Source organism: Gavialis gangeticus, unplaced genomic scaffold (assembly GCF_001723915.1).
Source record: "Gavialis gangeticus isolate Ggan-Ray unplaced genomic scaffold, GavGan_comp1, whole genome shotgun sequence".
Taxonomy (NCBI): domain Eukaryota; kingdom Metazoa; phylum Chordata; order Crocodylia; family Gavialidae; genus Gavialis; species Gavialis gangeticus.
In genome coordinates this window covers 1,001,979-1,022,951 of record NW_017729027.1, presented here as the reverse complement: position 1 = coordinate 1,022,951, position 20,973 = coordinate 1,001,979, and the positions used below count along the sequence as shown (strand labels likewise).

Here is a 20,973-nt window from a genome sequence, read left to right as displayed (position 1 = left end):
CCTTCCTACCCTAGAAACTATGAAACTATGACACTTCTTCCTCCACCCCAGCTATTTCAGCAGGAAATTTTAGACTCACGTGCACATAACTTCTGTAAGAATACTGTTCCTGGCTTAAGCCACAAAGTTCCAACCCCGTCAGGGGAAGCAAAGGCAGGTGTCTCAGATGTTCCTTATAGAAGGATTCAAATAGGATGGTAACCTGGGACCCGCTGTCCAGAATGGCCCAGCACAGGCAACCACTCACCATCATGGGAACCTTTGCACGGGGTCCCACTAGCCCCTTTGGCAGTGAATTTACTGAGGGTAATGTGCGGGCGTCTGTCTGGGTCTGGAGCAGAGCCAACTCCATTGCTCTGCCCTTCCCCGTTTCCCGCTGCCCAGTGCCCTTTTAACTTTTTAAATACCAATTCAGGGTTCTCAGGCTGGGTGAACTCCCGAGCCATGTGCCCTGGCTCCCCACATCTATAGCAGAACCCCGGGGCCCTAGAGCAGGTATAGGGCCGAGGTCCTTCAGAGGCACGAGGACGAGGCAAGGGCTAACCCCTGGGGGGTTCTGGACACGGCAGCTGCTAGTGCTGGAGCCATAGGATCCTCCTCCACTCAGAACAAGGTGTCCTCATGGGGAGCCACCGTTAGCACCCGACCCATGGGTCCTCTCCAGGGGGAAACATCCTCTGGGACCCACATAGTCTCTTGGAGTCTGGATACCTCTTCCTCTTCACGAATCTCTCGGAAGAGGTGACTGAAGTCAGGTGTGCTGCTCCTGTTCCCTGCTAAATTGAGGTTCCGGAGTAAGGCCGAGCTATACCGTGCCCCAATACAAATTTGCCAGAGCCGTATCTGATTGGCGTCAGTGACACTAAGTGCTCCTTGGGTCACCAGGTGTTGTAGCACGGGCTCTAAGTGAAGGACATATGCTGAAAGCGCCCTTGCGCTGGAAAGTTCCCAGCAATATGTAGCATGCCCCTCCACTCCCTGTGGGTTGGCCAAAAGCATCCTGAAGGACCTGCACGCATTGCTGCGTGGTGATAGCAGAGTTCCAGAGTTTGGCAGTCCTCACAACCCCAAAGGTAGGCTCCCTCAGGACCTCCAGCAGACAGTGTCGCTTATCCTCATCAGGTATTTGCCAAGTCAGTAAAGTCTCTTGAATATGGGAGAGCCAAGAGTCAAATCCTTCCTCCCCTGCAGGGACTGGCAGGGTTCCCGAGAAACTCCAGAGTCTCTTATAGGCTGCCTGGTCACTGGAGGAACAGGTCACCTCCCGCAGAATCTGCTGGAAAACCCCCACCCGTTCCAGGGTAGCTTCAGTACCAGCAGTTTGCCCCGCTCCCCCCTGCACAGTCCCATCACTCCCAGAAGGTACAGCAGACTGGCTGGCATTGGACATGTCTCCTGGTGGCTCTCTCTCTCTTTTTACAGGGGTACACAGCGCTTGAATAATATTCTAGCACCTGCTACACAGGAATCCTGGACGAGCCCCCAAAATGTAACCTGGGCGGTACTCCAAGAGGTACCCCCTCTCCAGTTGAAGGGATCAAAGCAGGTGTGGGAGGTGTAGGGACTCTCCTCCCCCTATAGAGCAGAGCCAGACCACCAATGGGGACTTAACCATATACCTTTTAATACTGGGAACATAACAGGCATAAATCAGAGGGTACAGTGGACACTACAATGCCCCAAGGGGGCAGGATTCAACAAAGGTTAGACACTTACAATCACTGACAAAAAACAGGGTTAATAAAAATATAAAACACAAACAGCAGAACAAACAATACGGGTTGGTGAAATATAAAAAGGCACAAAATGCAAAATGACAAGGAAATATAGAGCCTTAGTACCTGGAGGGGGGAACACAATAGCCCCTTTCTACTTCAAGATTTGCTTCTTGTTGTCTCACTTACCCCAAGTCACCTCAGCTGGGACTTGAACCTAAATCTCTGAGGTGGTAGGCAGGAATGCTGCCACACAGCCACCACTGGTAGCACTACTCCAGACTGCTAGGGGTCTTGACCTTTGCAGAGCCCCGGCCTCACGTCAAGCTGCCTGGCCTCTGAATTGAGGAGCTGGAAGCAGAGCTGGGAACCTCTCAGGTCGTTGTTCAGATCCTTCCTGGAGCAAGGGAGCCTCTCCTGCTGGCTGCAGCCTCTCCTCAGGGATCCTGGAGCCCAGTGGGGAGCCTCTCCTACCAGCTGCTGCTGCTGCTGAGGGTCCCACTGCTGCCTGCAGGTCCTACTCTTTCAGGCTCTTCAAGGGCGCTGCTCTTGCCCCACTAGCTCAGCTCTGTGAAGCTCCTTCCTTGTTGTCCCTCACCAGTCTCTCCCCTGAGTCAGCCCACACTGCCCCTTTTATCCCCCTCCAGGTGACCCAAGGGGCCAATCAGGACACTGGGGGAGTGAGTCTCTGGGGCCTGATTAGTGAAGAAAGGGAATCCCAAATTCTCCAATCATCTTTTACCCCTTCAAAACCCCTGGGCCAAATCACTACCAGATTGATGAGGAAAGGGAATCCCAAGTCCTCCAATCATCTTTTGCCCTTTCAAAACCCCTGGGCTAGGTCACTGCCAGCTAGCCTGTCACATAATAATTAATGCTTATATTAATGGACTGTCCTGTAACTGAAGCCATTTTAAATTAATTGAACATACTGGCATTGTGTATATTGAGATTTTAGTAATAAAATCTTCTCTTATCAGGGTGTCTAATGGTATCCTGGATTTGAATGACCATCTGTCAGCCAGAAAAGGGCAATAAATTACTACATTCATTAATCCAGTGGGTCATAAGAAAGCACGTTCTCCCTAATCCTTTGCTCTAAAAGCTTGGATTGCTATAGCATATAGTCAAAAACCCATGAGCAAAATATTAGTATGAAGCAATCTAAGTACACTCTTTTTTTCTTATAAACTAAAGGACCAGGTCAGCAAATATGGTACATTAGTTGATCGTAGACAAACACTGGCACAGTGAATTAAGGCCCACGGATTTTGTTGCCATCTAGAAATGAATGAAGACCGAATCTGTATTTTGTCAGTGGAAGTTTAAACTGATACCATGAATATTAAACATTTGCAGATGATTCCTTGATCTGTGTTCTCATATTTTTGTTGAAACTTTTGGACTGCTCTTGTTGCAAGTTCCCTCATGCTTGTAAATATCTGTCTTGTATTTACAAGGCAGAAAAACAACTATTAGAGATTGGAAAGGGCTGTTGTCTGGGAAAGACCCTATCTTTTCAATGCACACAGTCTTGGCGCTATTCTGTATGGTGTCATAGAAAAGAGCATGTCAACTACCGTATTTTTCATACCTCCGAAACCTGGTCTCATGCTGAAATCATGGTCGTCTATTCTCAGAAGTTGTTCTGACTTTGTCAGTGGAGTTTTGGTGATGTCAGGGCTTCGTTTTAGTATGGGGCTATATGGAAAAGATAAACACGGTTATTAATTTTAATAATTGTATACGAGATATGAAAAATAGTTTAAATCTGTACAATGGAGTCGTCTTTTTTATTTACCATATCCTTGTGATCATATTTGATGTCTGATAGAATGGACATGAAAAATAACTCAAGGATTTGCCATACTTAGACAGCTATTTTCATAGTTTCATAGTTTCTAGGGTCGGAAGGGACCTGAGCAGATCATCTAGTCCGACCCCCTGCTATGGCTGGTAACTCCCCTCCTTTACCATTTTAAATTCTCTTGTCTCTATATAAACTCAGGTAAAATATTTATAATATAGTCTGAATACAAAAACTGAAATTTGTGAGTTTTCTTCTTTATTCGTTTCTAGTGTATTAAGTGCTGGGGGTTGAGTAAAACATTTCTGATGTAGTCTTATGACAGGACATGGGAACAGGAATTAGGGAAACAATATCTCCAATAAAAGCCATTGGCTGCAACCCAGGAACAAAATGGAGATGGGCTGGGAACCAAGCCAGGAGGCAAACTAACCTGAGCTTGGAACAAAATGATTAATTCCTGCTCCAGATTTCTAACAAGAAGAAAAAGAAGCACCAGAAATTGTACAGTAAATGGCCTAGAAGTGGTCATTCCAGAAGCCTACATGACTATTTGGAGCCTGCACAATTTCATGGGATCTTGTAGAGTGGATCCAGTGCTTGGGCATTTTCCAAATTTACCTCTGAAAATGAAGTAATGCAGATTGCACTCTTCAGCCTTGGAACTCTGGTTTCATTGCAGTATCACTTTTATTGCAGTGCTGATGTAATTATACTTATCTGGGACTAAAAATAGGATGCAGAGATCAGGTGGTGATAAATAGGAAAGGCAGTATTAGAAAGTGAAATTGCTTGAGGGACTCTTCAAAGAGAGAAACTTTCTGTTTCTGACCCAAAGATAGTGCCATTAGCTTACACTCAGACACCATCTCTCATGATTAATTTAAAGGTGGGTCAGCAGGAGACCAAACAAGTAAACAAAAATGTTTCACACAACCATGTTTTCAGACTATAAAGGAGAAAGACATCCTAAGTGAATGCTGGGCAAATCTCAAGAGATTGCTTTATCATGTTGGAGGCTCGTAGGTTCAGACATTAAAGCCAAAAGAGACTATGATGATGTATCCGAACATGAACTTTCACCAGTGACTCCTATATCAGTCCATAATTCCTCACTGATCTGTAGCATATTTTGGAAAGATATCCCACCTTGATTTAAAGATTTCAACTGATGGATAATCTACTGTGTCACTAGATAAGTTGTTCCAGTGTTTCATTACCTTCATTTCTTAAAAATGTACACCTTATTTCTGGTTTCAGCTTGTTCCAGCTTCCAACCATTGGACCTTATTATGCTTCTTTTCCTGCTATATTAAAAAGTTCTCCCCTGGACGTATTTATAGACCAGGATCAAATAGCCCCTTATGCTTCTCTTTGTTCAGGTAAATAGATTGAGCTTTTTATGACTTGTATGTACAGCAACAGTGTTTGTCAACAAGGTTGCTTGAGCACATCCTCTGTGCTTGCTCTTATGTGTAGTGGAGACTAAGGCCTCAAGAACAAGCCCTGAGGATGAGACTAGAGCAGCCTCACCAGCAGATTTGAGGTCTGGACCATAATTACAGACTTGGGTGTGCTCAGGCCATCTGGTCCCAAGACACATCACCAGTGTAGTATAAACAATTCTTTAGTCTGTGTATGTAAGCCAGGTTTTCCATACCTTGATTCATTCCTGTGGCTCTTTTCTGAACGCCCCCTTGTTTGTCAACATTCCTTCTAAAGAGTGGCCAGCAAGTCTAGATACAGTATTTCAGTAATTGTCTCTAAGGGCGTTTATACACATGCTCTCGGAGGGGTGGGAGGGGTGCTTTAATGAGCTCAGCTCCAAGATCTGCGCTAATTAAAATCACCCAGTGTGTTACGGGTATCAGCATTCCTACACTGAAAAATGGTGCTGGGCACTTTGAACTAAAGTTCACTGAACAAGCCTTAAAGTGCTCCCTGCCCTGCTATTTTTCAGTGCAGGGACGCTGATACACATGATGCTGGAGGCTCCTGGAGCACAATAATTTCCACGCTCCAGCAGACTCAATTAATTGAGTCTGATTCAACGCGCTGGAATTACCGCACATTGGAGCAGGCTCCCTGAATGTGTATAGGAGCTGTAATGTTATAAGCAGTGGTAATGACCTTTCCTTATTTTGACTTGATATTATCTTTATATAAGTAAGGATTGGATAGTCTTGCTTTCCTAGCCTGCATGTCACATTGCAAGCTTGGATTCCATGACTTTTGCACCAGGAGCCCCAGGAGTCACTCATTTCAAAATTCATCCCCCTACCCTGTATGATGAACATTATTTATTTTTGATGTATGACTTTGCATTTACCTATATTACAAGATGTTCAAGTGAACCCAGATGCCCATACAGTCCAAGCACTCTAACATTGACCAGTTCTTATCATTGTATACCAGTCTAATAATTTTTGTGCCACCTGTAAACTTTACTAACAACTATTTTATGTTTTCTTTCTGTAGTCCCTGTATAAACTCCCATTGACACAGATTCACAAAAGTTTGGGGCTGGAAGGGACCTCGTGAGATCATTGGGCCCAGCTCCCCTGCTCTTTGAGTGAATATTTCTCCTTCACCCACCTTTTGAGATCTATCAGTTAATCATTTCTAATCCATCTGTTAAGGGCCACACTGATATTGTATTATGCTAATTTTAATTGCAGTATCATGTAAGCCTAAGACAAAGGCCTCACAGAAATCTGTTATGTCAACACAGTTACTTTTGTCAACTAAATTTGTAATCTCAGTAGTAAACAGTTTCATCTGACAATATAGTAAGGACTTTTTATTTCACTTCCTTTCTTAACCAAGACTTTTTTAAACTGATAATACCTTTAATGATGGTAGGATTTGGGGTGTTTTGGGGCAGATGATAAAATTTTCTTAAACAGTTGTCAATTGCTATTCATATTTTTATGTTTATTTTTTCCTTCTCAATCAATTTGGCACATAACTGTTTTTTTGCTTTGAAATAATTGGTCTTATAAAGTGCCAAATAGTTTACATATTACTAACTGGGACAGATATCTGTGTACATGTAGCAAATATGACTAGGTTGTGATTGTTTTTACCAAGATACTTTTAAACTTTCAAAGATCCTCAAATATTTCAAAATGGTAAGGAAGGATGTGCTTTGTATTTTGAATTGTTTTATCTCAGATTGAGTGTACACATTCAAATGATCTGGGAGAAAACTCCCAGGTTTGTTTTCCTGGTAGAAAAACTGACCCTGATATCTTTGAACAGACATTTGAATCCTAAGCCCCTGAAGAACAGAGAGCTTGCAGTGCTGGTACTGTGCAGCCAGGTGACCCTTGTGCACACATTTCAGTATGCTCTGCAGGCTCCCTGGAGACAGATGACAGCAGTGCACAGGGCAGCCCTGACTGCTGGACCCAGGCTGCTCAGGATCAGCCTGTCTCCCTGCACCATTATGTAGGGATTGTGAAGGGAGCTTGTTCTGCTCCCAGCTCAGCTAAAACAGTAGAGTCCAGACTGAGCAAAACTGTCTCCATAGGAAGCAAAGGGGGCAGGGATGGAGGCAGGAACAAAGCAGCTTGGGATGCTGGAAGACTCTACTGTGGTTTCTCTCCAAGGGGAATGTGTGCAACCATTTGTTTTTCTAGGAGAAACTCTTCTGAGAATGATTTAACCCCAGTTAGTCCTGAGTTATTTTTTTCCTGGAACAGCCATTTTTGCTTTGGGAGAAAAATCCTGAACATCTCTATACTGTGGTTTCTACTAGGAGTGCAGCAACAGTCCCAAGAAAAACTGAATGTCTATACATGGCCTCAGTCTGGGATCTGATTTCTGCTTGTCCTCCCACGTATTTGTTTTATACATCTATTATTGTTTCATCTTTACGTATAGGCGCTGAACTTTGCGGGGCAAGGACTGTTTTTAGACAGTGTGTATGTCTGTGTGTGTGTCTACAGTACTACATTATTGCAGTGCCCTAAAGTTTCAACAATGTCTAAAAAACTGTGTAGGTTTGGAACTAGATGGCAGACCTCCTAAGGAAAGTTCATTTCTGTGGCTGTAAAAAGTAATATTTGAAACTTACTTTATTATTTCCAAAAGGAAGATGTTACACGAATTGAGATTATGGATTACTAACAGACCTGACAGACTCATTTGCACATAGGAGTTAAAAGGAACTTGAGCAGGTTGGCAGATATAAAAGGTTCTACATGGCCTTGGATCTTCATCCATCCCCGTTCACATTTAACAGCGCATCACTCCTTGAGGGCAGTGGGGTGATACTACCAGATCAGTGCTTGGTGTGAACAGGAGCTCTTGAGAGCTGAGTTGCAAAGCTGGAATGGCAAGAGTGTAGACATATAGCAGTGTTTTGGATGCACAGGGGACAAAGGTATTGCTATTTTATTTGAAGAAGAAAAAGCCAAAAATGTGAAGGTAAAATCAAGGGGTATAACTGTCATGGCTCTACTGAAGTCAATGTGCTGTGCCAGCTTCCATTCAAAAACATACCTGAAATACTAGAATAAAAACCTAAAAGAAATAACAGTCGGGGAAGGGAGAGGGAAAGGTGAAGGGCTGATTTTTGTTGCCCTGCAAGGCTACTAGCTAGAGCTGGTCAAGATAATTTAACAGAACTAGTATAAAAATGTTATGTCACTGAAGCTGAAATATTTTGTGGAATGCATAGGTTTTGATTAAAATATTAGAGAGAGCCAGGTAAGTGGGGGAGGATTCATTTATCAGCCACAAAAATAGCCAACAGCCCATAGTTATGGCACTCAGCAGAGATGTGAAAGACTCAGGTTCAAGTCCCAGCTCTTCTAGTCTGAGATGTCAGTTTTGCATGAAAGAAGAAGATAAGTGGTTTTTTAAAATTCTGAATAGGAGCAAAAATATCTTTGTTCACAAAATAGTATGACTATTTTCTAGTCAGCAATTTTCTGACTTCTATTACTACTCACGTCCTGTATTGTGTTCCCTGTCTCAGGGTACAGGAACTGCATTTGAAAACATGTTTTCAAAAACAGCTATTGTCTCTATATGCCTGAATTATTGGTCTTCCGAATACTAAGGTACATCAAATGAGTGCCCACTTGTGGAGATTTTTGCTGATGTGAATGTGGAACCAATAGAACAATTTTTGAGAAAAAGATGGAAGGAAAAAAATGTTGTATTTAATTGTTTGGCTTATTTTGTATAAAAATGTGGAAAAAAATGAAGACTTTATTCAGATTTAAACAAAATAGCCAAGCCAACAATTTTCATATTAGGTTTGTAGCTGAATTCACAGATTCAAGGAATCTGACAGGGACTGTAACGTGAATGCTCCTGCTGTGGGTCTTGGGGTAGGTCGAAGACAAGAGGCACCAACTTCACAGCCACACTGCATAGACTAAAATCACAGAAAAGTTTCCTATCTACAATACAGCCACTTGATGTAACTCTGACAGCCACATGAATAAAAATATGACAGTCATGATTAGAGATGACCCAGGAGGGATTTAGCATGAATATCAAAACTGCCAAACATCTCCCTGTAGGCACACAGCTGTGTTGACCAACACAAGGAAGCTTGAACAGCCTCCAAACACGGGTCAGTAAGACTAAAGTTGACGTGCAGTGTGGGGATACTGTAACGACACAAATGCCATGTGCATATGTAAATGTGGAAGAAACCATTAGCTTACCCAAGTATGGGGAAACTATGAACCAGTGAAGACCTCATTAAGGCTACAGATTGAACAATAGTATGAGCCCACTTTTGGACTTGAATTTGAACAGGGTGACAAGACATGAGAAGAAGATGTTTACTTTTGAAAAATGAAAGAATATGGTTTTGTTTCTTGTCCCTCTTACCACCCTTACCTTCCCCATTGCTTCTTTCTTCCCTGCTCAGATGGGAAAGGAAAGGAAATGTGAAGTAGGAGGGAAGGTCACACCCTTCCCCCCAATTAAATCCCCAAATCAAAATTTCTTTGGTTTTTCAAAACAAATGAAAAAAACTGTTTCTCTGTTAAATAATACATTTTCCATTCTCTTCTTTTTATTCCCTCCCCTAAGAAATATCAAAAGCTTTCCAACAAAAAGTATTGTTTTGTGAAAAATATTAGGTTCATACAAAAACAGGCTTTTAACCAAAACTATTTTGGATTAAAGCATTTCAGTCCATCCAATATATTAATTCTTTCTTCCTTCCTATTCTTAGAATTAAAAAACAGGATCTTGACACTTCCCTTCCCCATTTGATTCACCCTCGCAGTCTACAATTGCTGAGAAAGCAACAGAAGCTTTTGCCTTCCATGTTTTGAGCGTGAGGGTTTTGTATGTTTTGTGAGTGCTATAAGTAATTGACTTTTAACAGACCACTAAGAGTCAGTTGTGTCTATTGACTTTCAGATGTAATAGCTTGCACTGAGCAGCCCTGAGATTTGTGAGTATCTAAATTTGGCTCTGCTTAATACCCATGCTAAGGAGATTGCATTCACTATCAGAGGGACAGAACTGAAGAGAGGGGAGCAAATGGCATTTTCTGACATAGCAATGGCAACAGCTGTATGAGTGGCTACGACTGACATAGTACAGTACTTCTGTTACAGAAAGATTGCAACCTTTGTATAGGTTAGGCTGAGGTAGAAGATTACAAGTGACCCAGATACTGTCTATTCCATTCAAAACCTGCTTAATGCAAACCACAGCTACTCTGTGCCACAACACTGGAGAGCACAGGCCCAGGGCCCACAGGTGAATGTCGGTAATTTGTTAGATTTCTAGATGACATCTGGGGATCCAGTTTGTTTCCCAAACTCGCTCAGTTTCTCTGGGAGGCATTTGGTTCTGTCAACTTCTACACAGGTCCTTCTTGACAGTACTCCCTTTCCTGCTTCGACATCATTACAATGCATCTATTATATGATGCTGGTGCTACTTGGCACTGATCTCAGTCATATATTTTTAATGACTCAGAACAAAAAGACAAATTTTTCAATAAAGAGCAAACAAGTCACACACACAAGGTATTCTGGGAGCTGGACAGCAACAGTCTCCCACGAGACTACAGGAAAGGGTTTTCTAATTTTCATAGGAGCTTGCATAAGGGATGGCAAGACGTCTTACAGACAAAAAAGGACTGCTGTGATTATCCACCTCTCTGTAACACCTAGTGCACAGCCCAGGCTATAGAATTTTACCTAACTTGTGGTTGAGCTAGATCATGTCTTCTAAAGAGACTTCATTCTTGGTTACCAGTGATGGAGAAACCACCATGTCACCAAATCAGCCATTCCAAAGGCTACATACAGTGTTTCCCCCCTCACCCCCAATATAAGACACACACCTTGTTTTTGGAAGGCGGAATGTAGAAAAAAAGATTTTTTCCAGAGTCATGGTCTAGAGATGGCTTTTTCATAGACACTGTGCTACAAGATGGCTGCCAGCTTCTCCCTCCTGGCGCGGAAGCAGAGGATACCCACCGCAGTACTACATAGCCCCCACATTCTTCTTATCAGATAAAACTTGCCTAAAACTGGTGCCAACTGGAGACCATCTGTGAAAGGGTTAACACCGGAGTTTCCCCCCTCTCCCCCCACTTTCTGGAAGGGAGAGAGTCACTTCTCTGCACAGGTCTCTGGGCAAAGTCGCGTATTAATGCCGTGGGAAACAGAGAACAGGTTGTGATGCCCAGCTCCAAACCACGACTGAAGCTTGAGGCTTCCACAGTTAATTTGCTTATTCAAATTCTGCCCCTTCTAAATGGTGCCTAAGGCATAACGGTACTGCTGCTGACACGCAATAATAAAAAGAGCTAGTGAGGGGTAGTGGCCACTGGGATGCTGTATCTTTAGTAGCATACCTGCCTTGCTTGTGTGTTTCTCCATGTGCTTCCCGTCTCTGTCTTTGAGGTCGACTGTACGAAAAGGACAAGAACAAGGGAGAATTGAAACATGCAGAATCTCACAGAAGGTTGTCATGCTTTACAAGCTAATTGGGGTAACACCAAGAAAAAATGTGGTGGGAGGGGAGATGCTGGTACAGCACGTTTGGGGTACAGTACTTTCTTTGTATGTGTTTGTAAACATGTCCACCTATATAGTTTTATCTACTCATCTGGACCCTTCTTGAGTGTCAGTGCAGCTACGGAAGAAAGTGACCTGTCAGTATTGCTGTTTAGATTGCTTGACAAAGGGTTGAGAGAGGAAGGATTACACCTTTTGTCCAGGGGCCAAGACTGTCCTTTTTAATGACTGACTTGGTTTCACTACCTCTATAAGAACAAGTCTGCAATAGACTGTGTTTACCACAGAGCAGCATGGTACTTTCAGCACTAGAAGCACGGTCATCATCTGGATGTATGGAGGAAATTGACCCTATACAGTCATGGTCTATTAGCAGTTATGTGTATTTAGGATAACATCTACTTAAAACATTGAACTTTCAGATGGGAGGGAAAGGAAGATAACAGGATTAGCATTGCATTTTAGTTAATAGAACTTTGTCCTTTGTCTACTTGTGCTGCACCCTGTGATGGTACAATGTGGGCCAAGATGTTGTCTTGTGCAGGAGAAAACAGTGAAAGAGAAATAAAATAGATGCCATGCCACGCCAGCAAACAAGTTCACCGCATTGCCCGTCTCCCTGGAGAACTTCTATCCAAACTTCCTTGGACACTTTCTTTAAGAAAGCAGACAAGACTCCAGAAAAACCTGCAGGCAAGACTCCTGAGAAGACTCCAGCCAAGAACCCTTCAAATAGTCCAACCAAGAGCCTTTCAAAACGTCCAGCAAAGTCACCTAAAAAAGTCCTTCCAAATCAATATAATTGCTATTTACAATATAAATACACTAATGTAGCTATATTATTCAACTATAATTAATTGAGTACAAAATTCTGGGTTATTTTGGTGAAAATAGGTCATTGGGCCTTGGTTCAGGAACCAATCCCCCGTTTATAACATTGTTTCCTATGGGAAAATTGTTTTCAAGTTACAACGTTTTGACTTAAGATGCAGTTTTCAGGAACCAATTGTGTTGTAAGTCCGAGGATTGCCTGTACTCAAAAGCTGCCAAAGCATGGGAAAATATCAAGGATTTATTGCTTTGATTCTCTCCTATAGCACTATTTTGAGTAGGACTGGCTGGAAAAAGGAACATTTTCCTGTAAGAATATTCATTAAAAAAAACCTTGATTGAAAATTTTCCTATCAGAGCAAACATAAAAATATATTAAAATATGAATACTTCTATTTTCCCCCATGTTCTCACTCATTTAAAAATTGTAAAAATGAAAACCCCTCTCCTTCTTAAATAGTGGGTTTTTTACTGCAAATTCAGAGTTTTACTTTATCACTAAATAGGGCTTTTATTTTTAATAGTGAAAGTGCTAGTTTCTGCCTGAAATTTAACTCTGCTAAGCTTTGAAAGTAGTTTAAAGTCCAAATTACCTCCTTTTTCTAAGAAAATGTAAAGCTAAAATATAGTATACATGTTTTAAAAGTAGAAGTAAATGTAAGAGTCAAAAGGTTACTTTTAATAGCAAGGAGTAACACAACACTTAAAAGGATGAGGTATTCTACTTAATATATATATATATATACACACACACACACGTTTTTCCCATTTTTATAGAGTTAAAAAGGTGAAATACAGAAAGGGAAGGCGGATAGTGTCCCACAGTTTCAAAATGAAAAATAATGAATCTTCTATTGTAGCAGTAGCAGTAAAGATAATATTATACTTTGGCAGAGTAATAGCCTGAATGTGCAGCTTCACAGAATGGGTTTCCATCTGGATTAGAAATTATTAAGTCAAGGTGTTTTTAGCTCAGTCTCTTTGTTTACAAAATGTACGTATGTTCTGGGGGACCCAAGACCGGTAATACCAAAACTGTACATAGGCTTCTAATGTTTAGAAGCTTAAGCCAGGCACTCCTGTTTTATTTCAATGTCTACACTGATAGTTATGGGTGATCTTCAGGGTGTCCCTCAAACCCAGAGGCATAGTAGGGCAGCTCTGCACCCTGGGCAGCCACAGTGCACGATGCATCACTGGCTGCCAGGTGGCTGATTGTGGTGGTGCATCCAGCAGCTGCTGCAAGGGCTGTTATTTTTGCACATCCCCACCCGCAAAGGCAGTGATTGGTGCCACTGTCCCAGGCACCGCCCCTCAGTTATGCAACTGCTTAAACTGGTCAGAGTCAAGAAGCCAGCCTAGCAGTCATAGCATATTGCGCTTTCTGTTCCTCAGGTGGAGCTCTTCTAAGAGTCCTTCTTGCCTTTCTTTCTGTGCTTGGCCCTAATTGCAGGCACTAGAGACAGGAAGTGGGGTGTAAATGGGCTGGAACTCAGGAGCAAAAGATGTGGGATTGCTGCTGGCAGATTCTCTGTGCTTGCAGACTGCAGCATCTGGGTCAGTTAACAGCACACTGCAGGGACGGGGAGAATCAGCTAAAGGATGACCTCAGTCCCTTACACTTAGTAGAGCCTCCACGGTCAGCTGGACTTCAGCCAGCAATCAAGCTTACGGGTTTTCAGTATAGATCAGGGCTGTCAAATTGATTTGGCTTCCTCAGCCAAATCCAGACTGTGGGTATTCTCATGGGTCACATCTAGGCACACCTCTGGATGAGCCGTAATGGTGATGGGAGCAGACAGTTGTCTCTTGCCCCAGGCTGCCACCAACACACATCCACAGGGGGCTCCCTACCCCAGATTTTGGTCAGGGGCCCTGCCTCTTTTGCCCCCACCCTGAAATTCCCAGGCCCTGGTTTAGACTGTGAGGACAAACTTTGAGGGTGGCCATAAATGGTAATGCAGACATACCCCAGGAAGAAGCTCCCTTGATACTTTTCTTCTCCAGTGACTCATACGTACTCACAGCAAAGGACGGACTCTTCCTGCTGACTGTTTATACAAGAGTCCTGTCCCAGCCCTTTGCCCCTGACTTTGAAATGTTATGAAGTCCCATCAAACCAAGACCTTTCTCTGAGCCATCGAGATCTGTTTGTTGGTTGTAAAAGGCAGCACCCTACTTTGAAGCTATTTGTTTATGAACTAAGGAGCTTCATGTGAGCACTTAACTCCTTCTCCCTGCATACGATTAGGGGTCTACTCAACTCCAGGAAGTAGCTGGCTGATTTTATGGACAGATTGACTTTGTGGAGCTGGCTGCCATTTTCAAGGGCTTATCAGGGCACCCCCCAACACCCCTCTGTTTGACTGAGGGGCCTCAGTGCCCCTCCTCCCCCTTCTGATTGGCAGAGAGAGCTGTTTGTCATATGGCCCCGCTACTCACCACTAACTAGCTGAGAGGGTTGCCTGTCATGCGGCCCCACCCCTTGCCACTGATTGGTGGTGAGGGGTGGGGCTGCACAACAGACAGCCCTCTCAGCCAATCAGCAGGGAGGGCAAGGGCAGCAGTCATCTTGCCTGCTCACCTGTGTGCTGGCAGCCTCCCTCTGACCTTCCCCAGGGTGGGCTGCATGGCCAGGAGGACTGCTAGCTCCCACTGGGAACCAGCATTTTATTTTTAGTAAGTTTTTGTTTTATTTTATTTCTGCAGATTTTGTAGAGACTGCCCGATTTTGCAATTTCCACAAAATCCACGCAATTGCAATTTGGGTAGGTCCCTACATATGATGCTCTTGCTTCCCAAATCATTTGTTACTGAATCAGTAACAAGCCAATCTATCACTTGTTTCGTATCAATATTCAGGGCTAATATACTGCCTTTCATAGAATCATAGAATCATAGAAGTAGGGTCAGAAGGGACCTTGTAGATCTTCAGGTCCGACCCTCCGCCTGGGCAGGAGAAAAGACTGGACTCAAATGAGTCCGGCCAGATAGTCATCAAGCCTCTTCTTAAAGACCCCCAGGGTAGGAGCCAGCACCACTTCCCTTGGAAGTTGGTTCCAGCTCCTAGCCGCCCTAACTGTGAAGTAGTTCTTGCGGATGTCTAATCTAAACCTACTCTCTAATAATTTGTGTCCATTGTTCCTTGTCATGCCAGGGGGCGCTAGGGGAAACAGTGTCTCCCCTAAACCCTTCTGGTCCCCCCTAGTGAGTTTATAGACAGTCACCAGGTCCCCCCTCAGCCTTCTCTTGTGAAGGCTGAACAGGTTTAGGTCCCGCAGTCTTTCAATGTAGGGTCTGCCCTGTAGTCCCCGGATCATGCGGGTGGCCCTCCTCTGGACCCTTTCAATGTTGTCCACATCCCTCCTGAAATGGGGCGCACAGAACTGGATGCAGTACTCCAGCTGTGGCCTGACCAGTGTCGCATAGAGGGGGAGGATCACCTCTTTGGCTCTACTCGAGATGCACCTGTGGATGCACGACAAGGTCCGGTTAGCCCTGCCAACCGTGACCTCGCATTGTCGGCCCATGTTCATCTTGGAGTCAATAATGACTCCAAGATCCCTTTCTGCCTCCGTGCTCTCAAGAAGGGAGTTTCCCATTCTATAAGTGTGCTGCTGGTTTCTACTGCCTAAGTGCAGCACCCTGCACTTGTCAGTATTGAAACGCATCCTGTTTATGTCAGCCTACTCCTGTAACCTATCCAGGTCTTGCTGCAGTCTTTCCCTCCCTACTAGCGTGCTCACCTCACCCCAAATTTTGGTATCATCAGCGAATTTAAACAGGTTGCACTTCACCCCGTCGTCCAAATCGCTGATGAAGAAATTGAATAGCGCAGGTCCCAGGACCGAGCCCTGGGGGACTCCACTGCCCACTTCCCCCCAGGTTGAATATGACCCGTCCACCACCACCCTCTGAGTACGACCCTTCAGCCAATCTGCAATCCATCTGACTGTGTAGGCATCAATGCCACAGTCGCCTAGTTTTTTAATGAGGATCCTAATCTAGGATTAGTTTGAATAATGGGTTTCTCCACCAGCCTGACAGTTACTGAGATGTGAGGAAGATGTGAGGCCTTGCATTCAAAAACTTGTCTAATTTTATTGCAGCTACATTGCTGTCCAATAAAAGCTATCTTCCTAAGTAATCCTTCCTTCTCACGTAATTTCTTGACCGTCACAGCTACAAAATTACACTGTGACAAGCTATTTCTGCTTCTCACTGCTCAGCTTTATCCTCTGCTTTAATGGATCTCCATAACACATACAGTATTTATAACAAAACCTTAAAAACCAAATTGAATGTGAAACTGCAGAACAAGAAAGCGTACACCAACTGAACTGTGTCAACCACGGTCTTAACAGAGACTGTGTGTTCTTACCCCACAATCTTATCCCACATGGTCTCAGCAGAGACTATGGTCTCTGTTGAGCATTATACGTGAAAAAGCTCATATAAATATAAGATCTTAGAAATTGCCAAAGATTGAAGGAATTGGAGTATCAAGGAGCAGAAATAATTGCTATCAGGTTAGGATGCCAGGGACAGAGGGAGACAACCTACAATTGAAAGTGCTGCTCTGATGGCTCCACTGACAGTGCAGGATTAGAGCCAAAAATCCTGCACAGAGGATCTCAACAGAGACTGTGTGTTCCTTAGCCCACAATCTTATCCTACCTGCACTAGCTTTTAACTCCAGCTGTTTATTCCAGTGCCCCTTGATGTGTTAACTCCCTATTGACTTATTCAACCCACCTTTTGCCTTTCTCAGCAGGGCCCCTTTCACCTGTCCTTTTCTTCGTATTTAAATTCCATTCTGCTTTAAACTCTTTAAAGTCTGAAAGGATCTGATGAAGTAGCTGCCACTCATGAAAGCTTGTGCCTTTCTGTGCTGCCTTCTACCTGATATTTGGAAAGATGCAATATAGATTGATACTAGTGAAAGTCCAGGGAGGAGTGCACTGATCCTATCATTTGCCCTCTCTTACCCGTAAAGTCAACCCCTAGTCCTCTCTCTTTCTCCAGTCTCTGTCACAATTCACACCAGTACCTGTGTGACATTTTACATAATAAAAATTCTTACCCAAAATGTTTATGTTGTTCATTCTAGATATACTGTCCCTACAAGGCAGGAAAGTAAGGTTTATTACTCCCATTTAGGGTACTAAAGCAGAGAGATTAATTGGCCTTGAGCCACAGGAATTCATGCCAGAATTAGTCATCCAGGCCTTATGGTCTACAGGTTTGTACTCAAACTGTTGGACAATACCTCATTGTTATTCTGTTCTAATTATGCAGATGTCAGGAAGCAAATCCATGTATTTTGAACATACAAAGCTCTTGGGAGGGACTTCATCTTCTTACTTATCTGTAAAGTGCTTTGTGCTGTTTAGAAATAATGTTATTACTCAAAGAGCGAAATGGGGCTTTTGCTCTTTTAATAGCTCATTTCCATTTTTCTTACAGATTTAATTAAATGTTTTTCTTTGGCTCTGATCCTGCACTGTCAGTGGAGCCATCAGAGCAGTGCTTTTAATAGTAGGCTGTCTCCCTGTCTCCTTCTGTTCCTGGCATCCTAACTTGATAGCAATTATTCCTGCTCCTTGATACTCCAATTTGTTTAATCTTTGACAGTTTCTAAGAGCTTATATTTATATGAGCTTTTTACACATATAATGTTCAATACTCCATCCACAGGAGTCTGTGCTTGTTCACATTTGTGGTTCATCTCCTTCATTTTAATGTCAGAATTTCATATCCATGACATATTTTAGAATAGAGATATCTGAACTTCCTTTTAGTCTGCCGTCAGCTTTTTCATTCTGTCTGTAAATAGTACTACTTTCTAGGGCTGTGCGAAGCTTCAGTCACTGATTTGATTTGGAAGAGATTCAGCCCAATTTGGCAGCTGAATATCCAAATCCGAATCAAATCAGGAGGCCCATTAATCTCTCCGAATCAAATCAGAAGCCTCCAATTCAAGTCAGAGAGATTCGGAGAGTTTTGATGATTCAGCCATAGATACAGCTTTATATGTTTTTTCTCAAGGTACCAGGCATGGCTCGTGAATGCTGAGATAGTGGGGCAGATGAAGCATCCCACGGGAGTGCAGGGTGGTCCCCCGCACACTTGGCAGCAGACCCAGAAGTGGGCCAGAAGTACAGTCACCCTGGCTCGGTGACTGATGCTTCCTGGGTCTGGGGGGGCACCCAGGGTCCCACCTGTGGCCAATCACTGAGCTGGACGGGGTCCCCCCGCATGCTTGGCAGCATACCTGGAAGTGGACCAGAAGTAATTCCAGTCCACCTCTGAGTCCACTGCCGAGCATGCAGGGCCCACCTTGCACTCCTGTGGGACGCTCCATCCGCCCCACCATCACAACACTCATGAGTCGCGCCTGGTACCTCAAGGTATGTAGAAAAAACATATAAAGCTGTGTCTATGGCTGAATTGCTGATTCTCCGACTCAGAATCGAATAGGACAGTGATCCAAATCTGTGAATTAAATCACTGTCCCCCAAATCAGGCCAAATCTGAATCAAATACGGCCCACTTTGCACACCCTTACTACTTTCACGTATATCTATTGCTAACTCTATTTCTTCTGTTAGTAGACCATTAATTATAATTTCAAACCTGTATCTCAATGTACAAAGAAAAGAACTCTGTGACATTACTGCTGTGGATTATGAGTGTGTTTTCCTGCCAATCAAATTATTAAAGGCAAATATATTATCTGATACAAGCAGCTTTTTCTTTCTGTTTCTCAATTACTTGCAAGTTGATCTTGATTCCTGTGAATGCATTTCTTATTCCTACGTATTCACTAAATAGTTTGCGTTAACAAATTTCAGTCTACGATCTGCCCACAATCTGTTCAGTTGTACTATTTTCTTTTCATTTTAGCGACTACAAAGTAGTTTTCTGCTCCCTAACTGAGGGCTCCTATAGACGTATGGGGAGCCAGCTGTGATGTGCTGGAAATCCAGCACATTGGAGCAGACTCGATTAATAGATTCTGCTGGAGCACAGAAATTGATGCACTCCGGCAGCCTTCCAGATCACATGTATCAGTGTCCCCAAGGGTCCCCGCAGTGAAAAAATGGTAGCAGGACACTTTCAAATAAAACACATTCAATAAGCTTTAGTTTTCAAAGTGCCCCACCACCATTTTTTCAGTATGGAGATGCACAGGGACATTGATACACGTGACGCATGGGTGCTTTTAATTAGCGCAGCTCACTAATTAAAGCGCCCAGTGCCACATCCCAAAACATGTGTAAAAATGTTCAAAGTTACTTTTTAAAAAACAGGTGGCTAATTAATGATAGATACTATACAGTTAATAATGAATAACCCTTTTTTAAACATGAACTTTCTATACCCACTTGCTTTATTGCTAAAAAAGCTTGATGTCTCACATGGTTAAGCCTGAGATCATTTACTAAAGAGTAATGAAGTCATAATTCAAAATTGGAGGAACGGGAAAATAAAATTTTAAAAATTTTTATGTTCCCATCAGTTTAAAAGAAATGGCTATCAAGAATACCATTGCAAGAGAATGTATCTGGAAATAACATTAATGACCTAGATCTAGAGCTATATTTTCTATATCCTTGGAGGTTTTTAAGACTTAGCTAGACAAAACCTTGGCTAGCATGATATAGTTGGGGATGGTCCTGTTCTGAGCAGAGGGTTGGACTAGATGACCTCCTGAGGTCCCTTCCAACCTTTGTTTTCTATGATTCTGTGATTTCTATGATTCTATGATCAGAATTTTTTAAAGCAAACATATTAATAAAATGAAAGCTACAAGGAAACTGGCTGTTTTAGGGTCCAGTGCATTGCAGTGTGGAGCTCAGTGATGATCAGAAGTTGTTATACTGGGCATGTGTAGACAAAACAGAGGTTTACTTCACCCTAAATTGAAGCAGTGTGTTTTTTAAAAACACACTGCTTCAATTTAAGGTGAAGTAAACCTCCTTATCATGTACACCAATGTCTTACCTGCCTCTCCAGTGGTGAGAAGGGAGAGTAAGCTGCTGGTGGAGAGAGTGGTCCCTGAGCTGTGGTGAGTGGGGCTGGTGCATCCCTCCACAGCAGCAGCGGCACCCCCCCAGGCAGCACCCACCCACAGGCACCTGGCTCGGGCAGTCCCAGGGGGCACTGCAGCCGCAGAGGGAAGGACTGGATCCCCATGCAGCTCAGGAAGGCAGGCAGGCTACAGGGACTGGGGAAAAAAAGATCAGGTTCTCCATTTATTTATTTTTTCCTTTGGTGGAGCTTGTCTTCCCAGGCTGCTGCCAGGCTGCCTGCACAGCTGCCTGCAGAGCCCCTGAGCTGCATGAAGCCTGGTGCTTTGCTCCACAACTGTAGGGCAGCAAACTAAAACTCCTCAGAGGTGTTTTAGTTTGCTGCGCCCCATGTCATTTAAGGCACATTTCACCGCCAAATGTGCTACAGCAGCTGGAATTAATGCGCAAGGAGCAGGGGTGTAGCTCTCTATATTAAGGAAAGCTATGTGACCCTGCCAGCTGATGTTGGCGACCAGGGTGGATGACTGGAGACCCTCTGGGTTAAAATCCATGGGGAACACGGCACAGGGGACACA

At 43.5% G+C, this 20,973-nt stretch overlaps 1 protein-coding gene across 1 annotated transcript in view; it reads right to left on the bottom strand.

The window, feature by feature from the left end:
* The window catches only part of LOC109299871 (gamma-aminobutyric acid receptor subunit rho-1-like), a 65,906-nt gene that overhangs the window by 33,319 nt on the left and 11,614 nt on the right, over positions 1-20,973 (bottom strand). Inside the window, exons 2-3 of the mRNA XM_019520356.1 lie at positions 11,369-11,422; positions 3,257-3,416 (exon numbers count right to left, since the gene is read on the bottom strand). Coding sequence (XP_019375901.1) covers positions 3,257-3,416; positions 11,369-11,422 — 214 coding nt within the window. The remainder of the gene's footprint in view (positions 1-3,256; positions 3,417-11,368; positions 11,423-20,973) is intronic.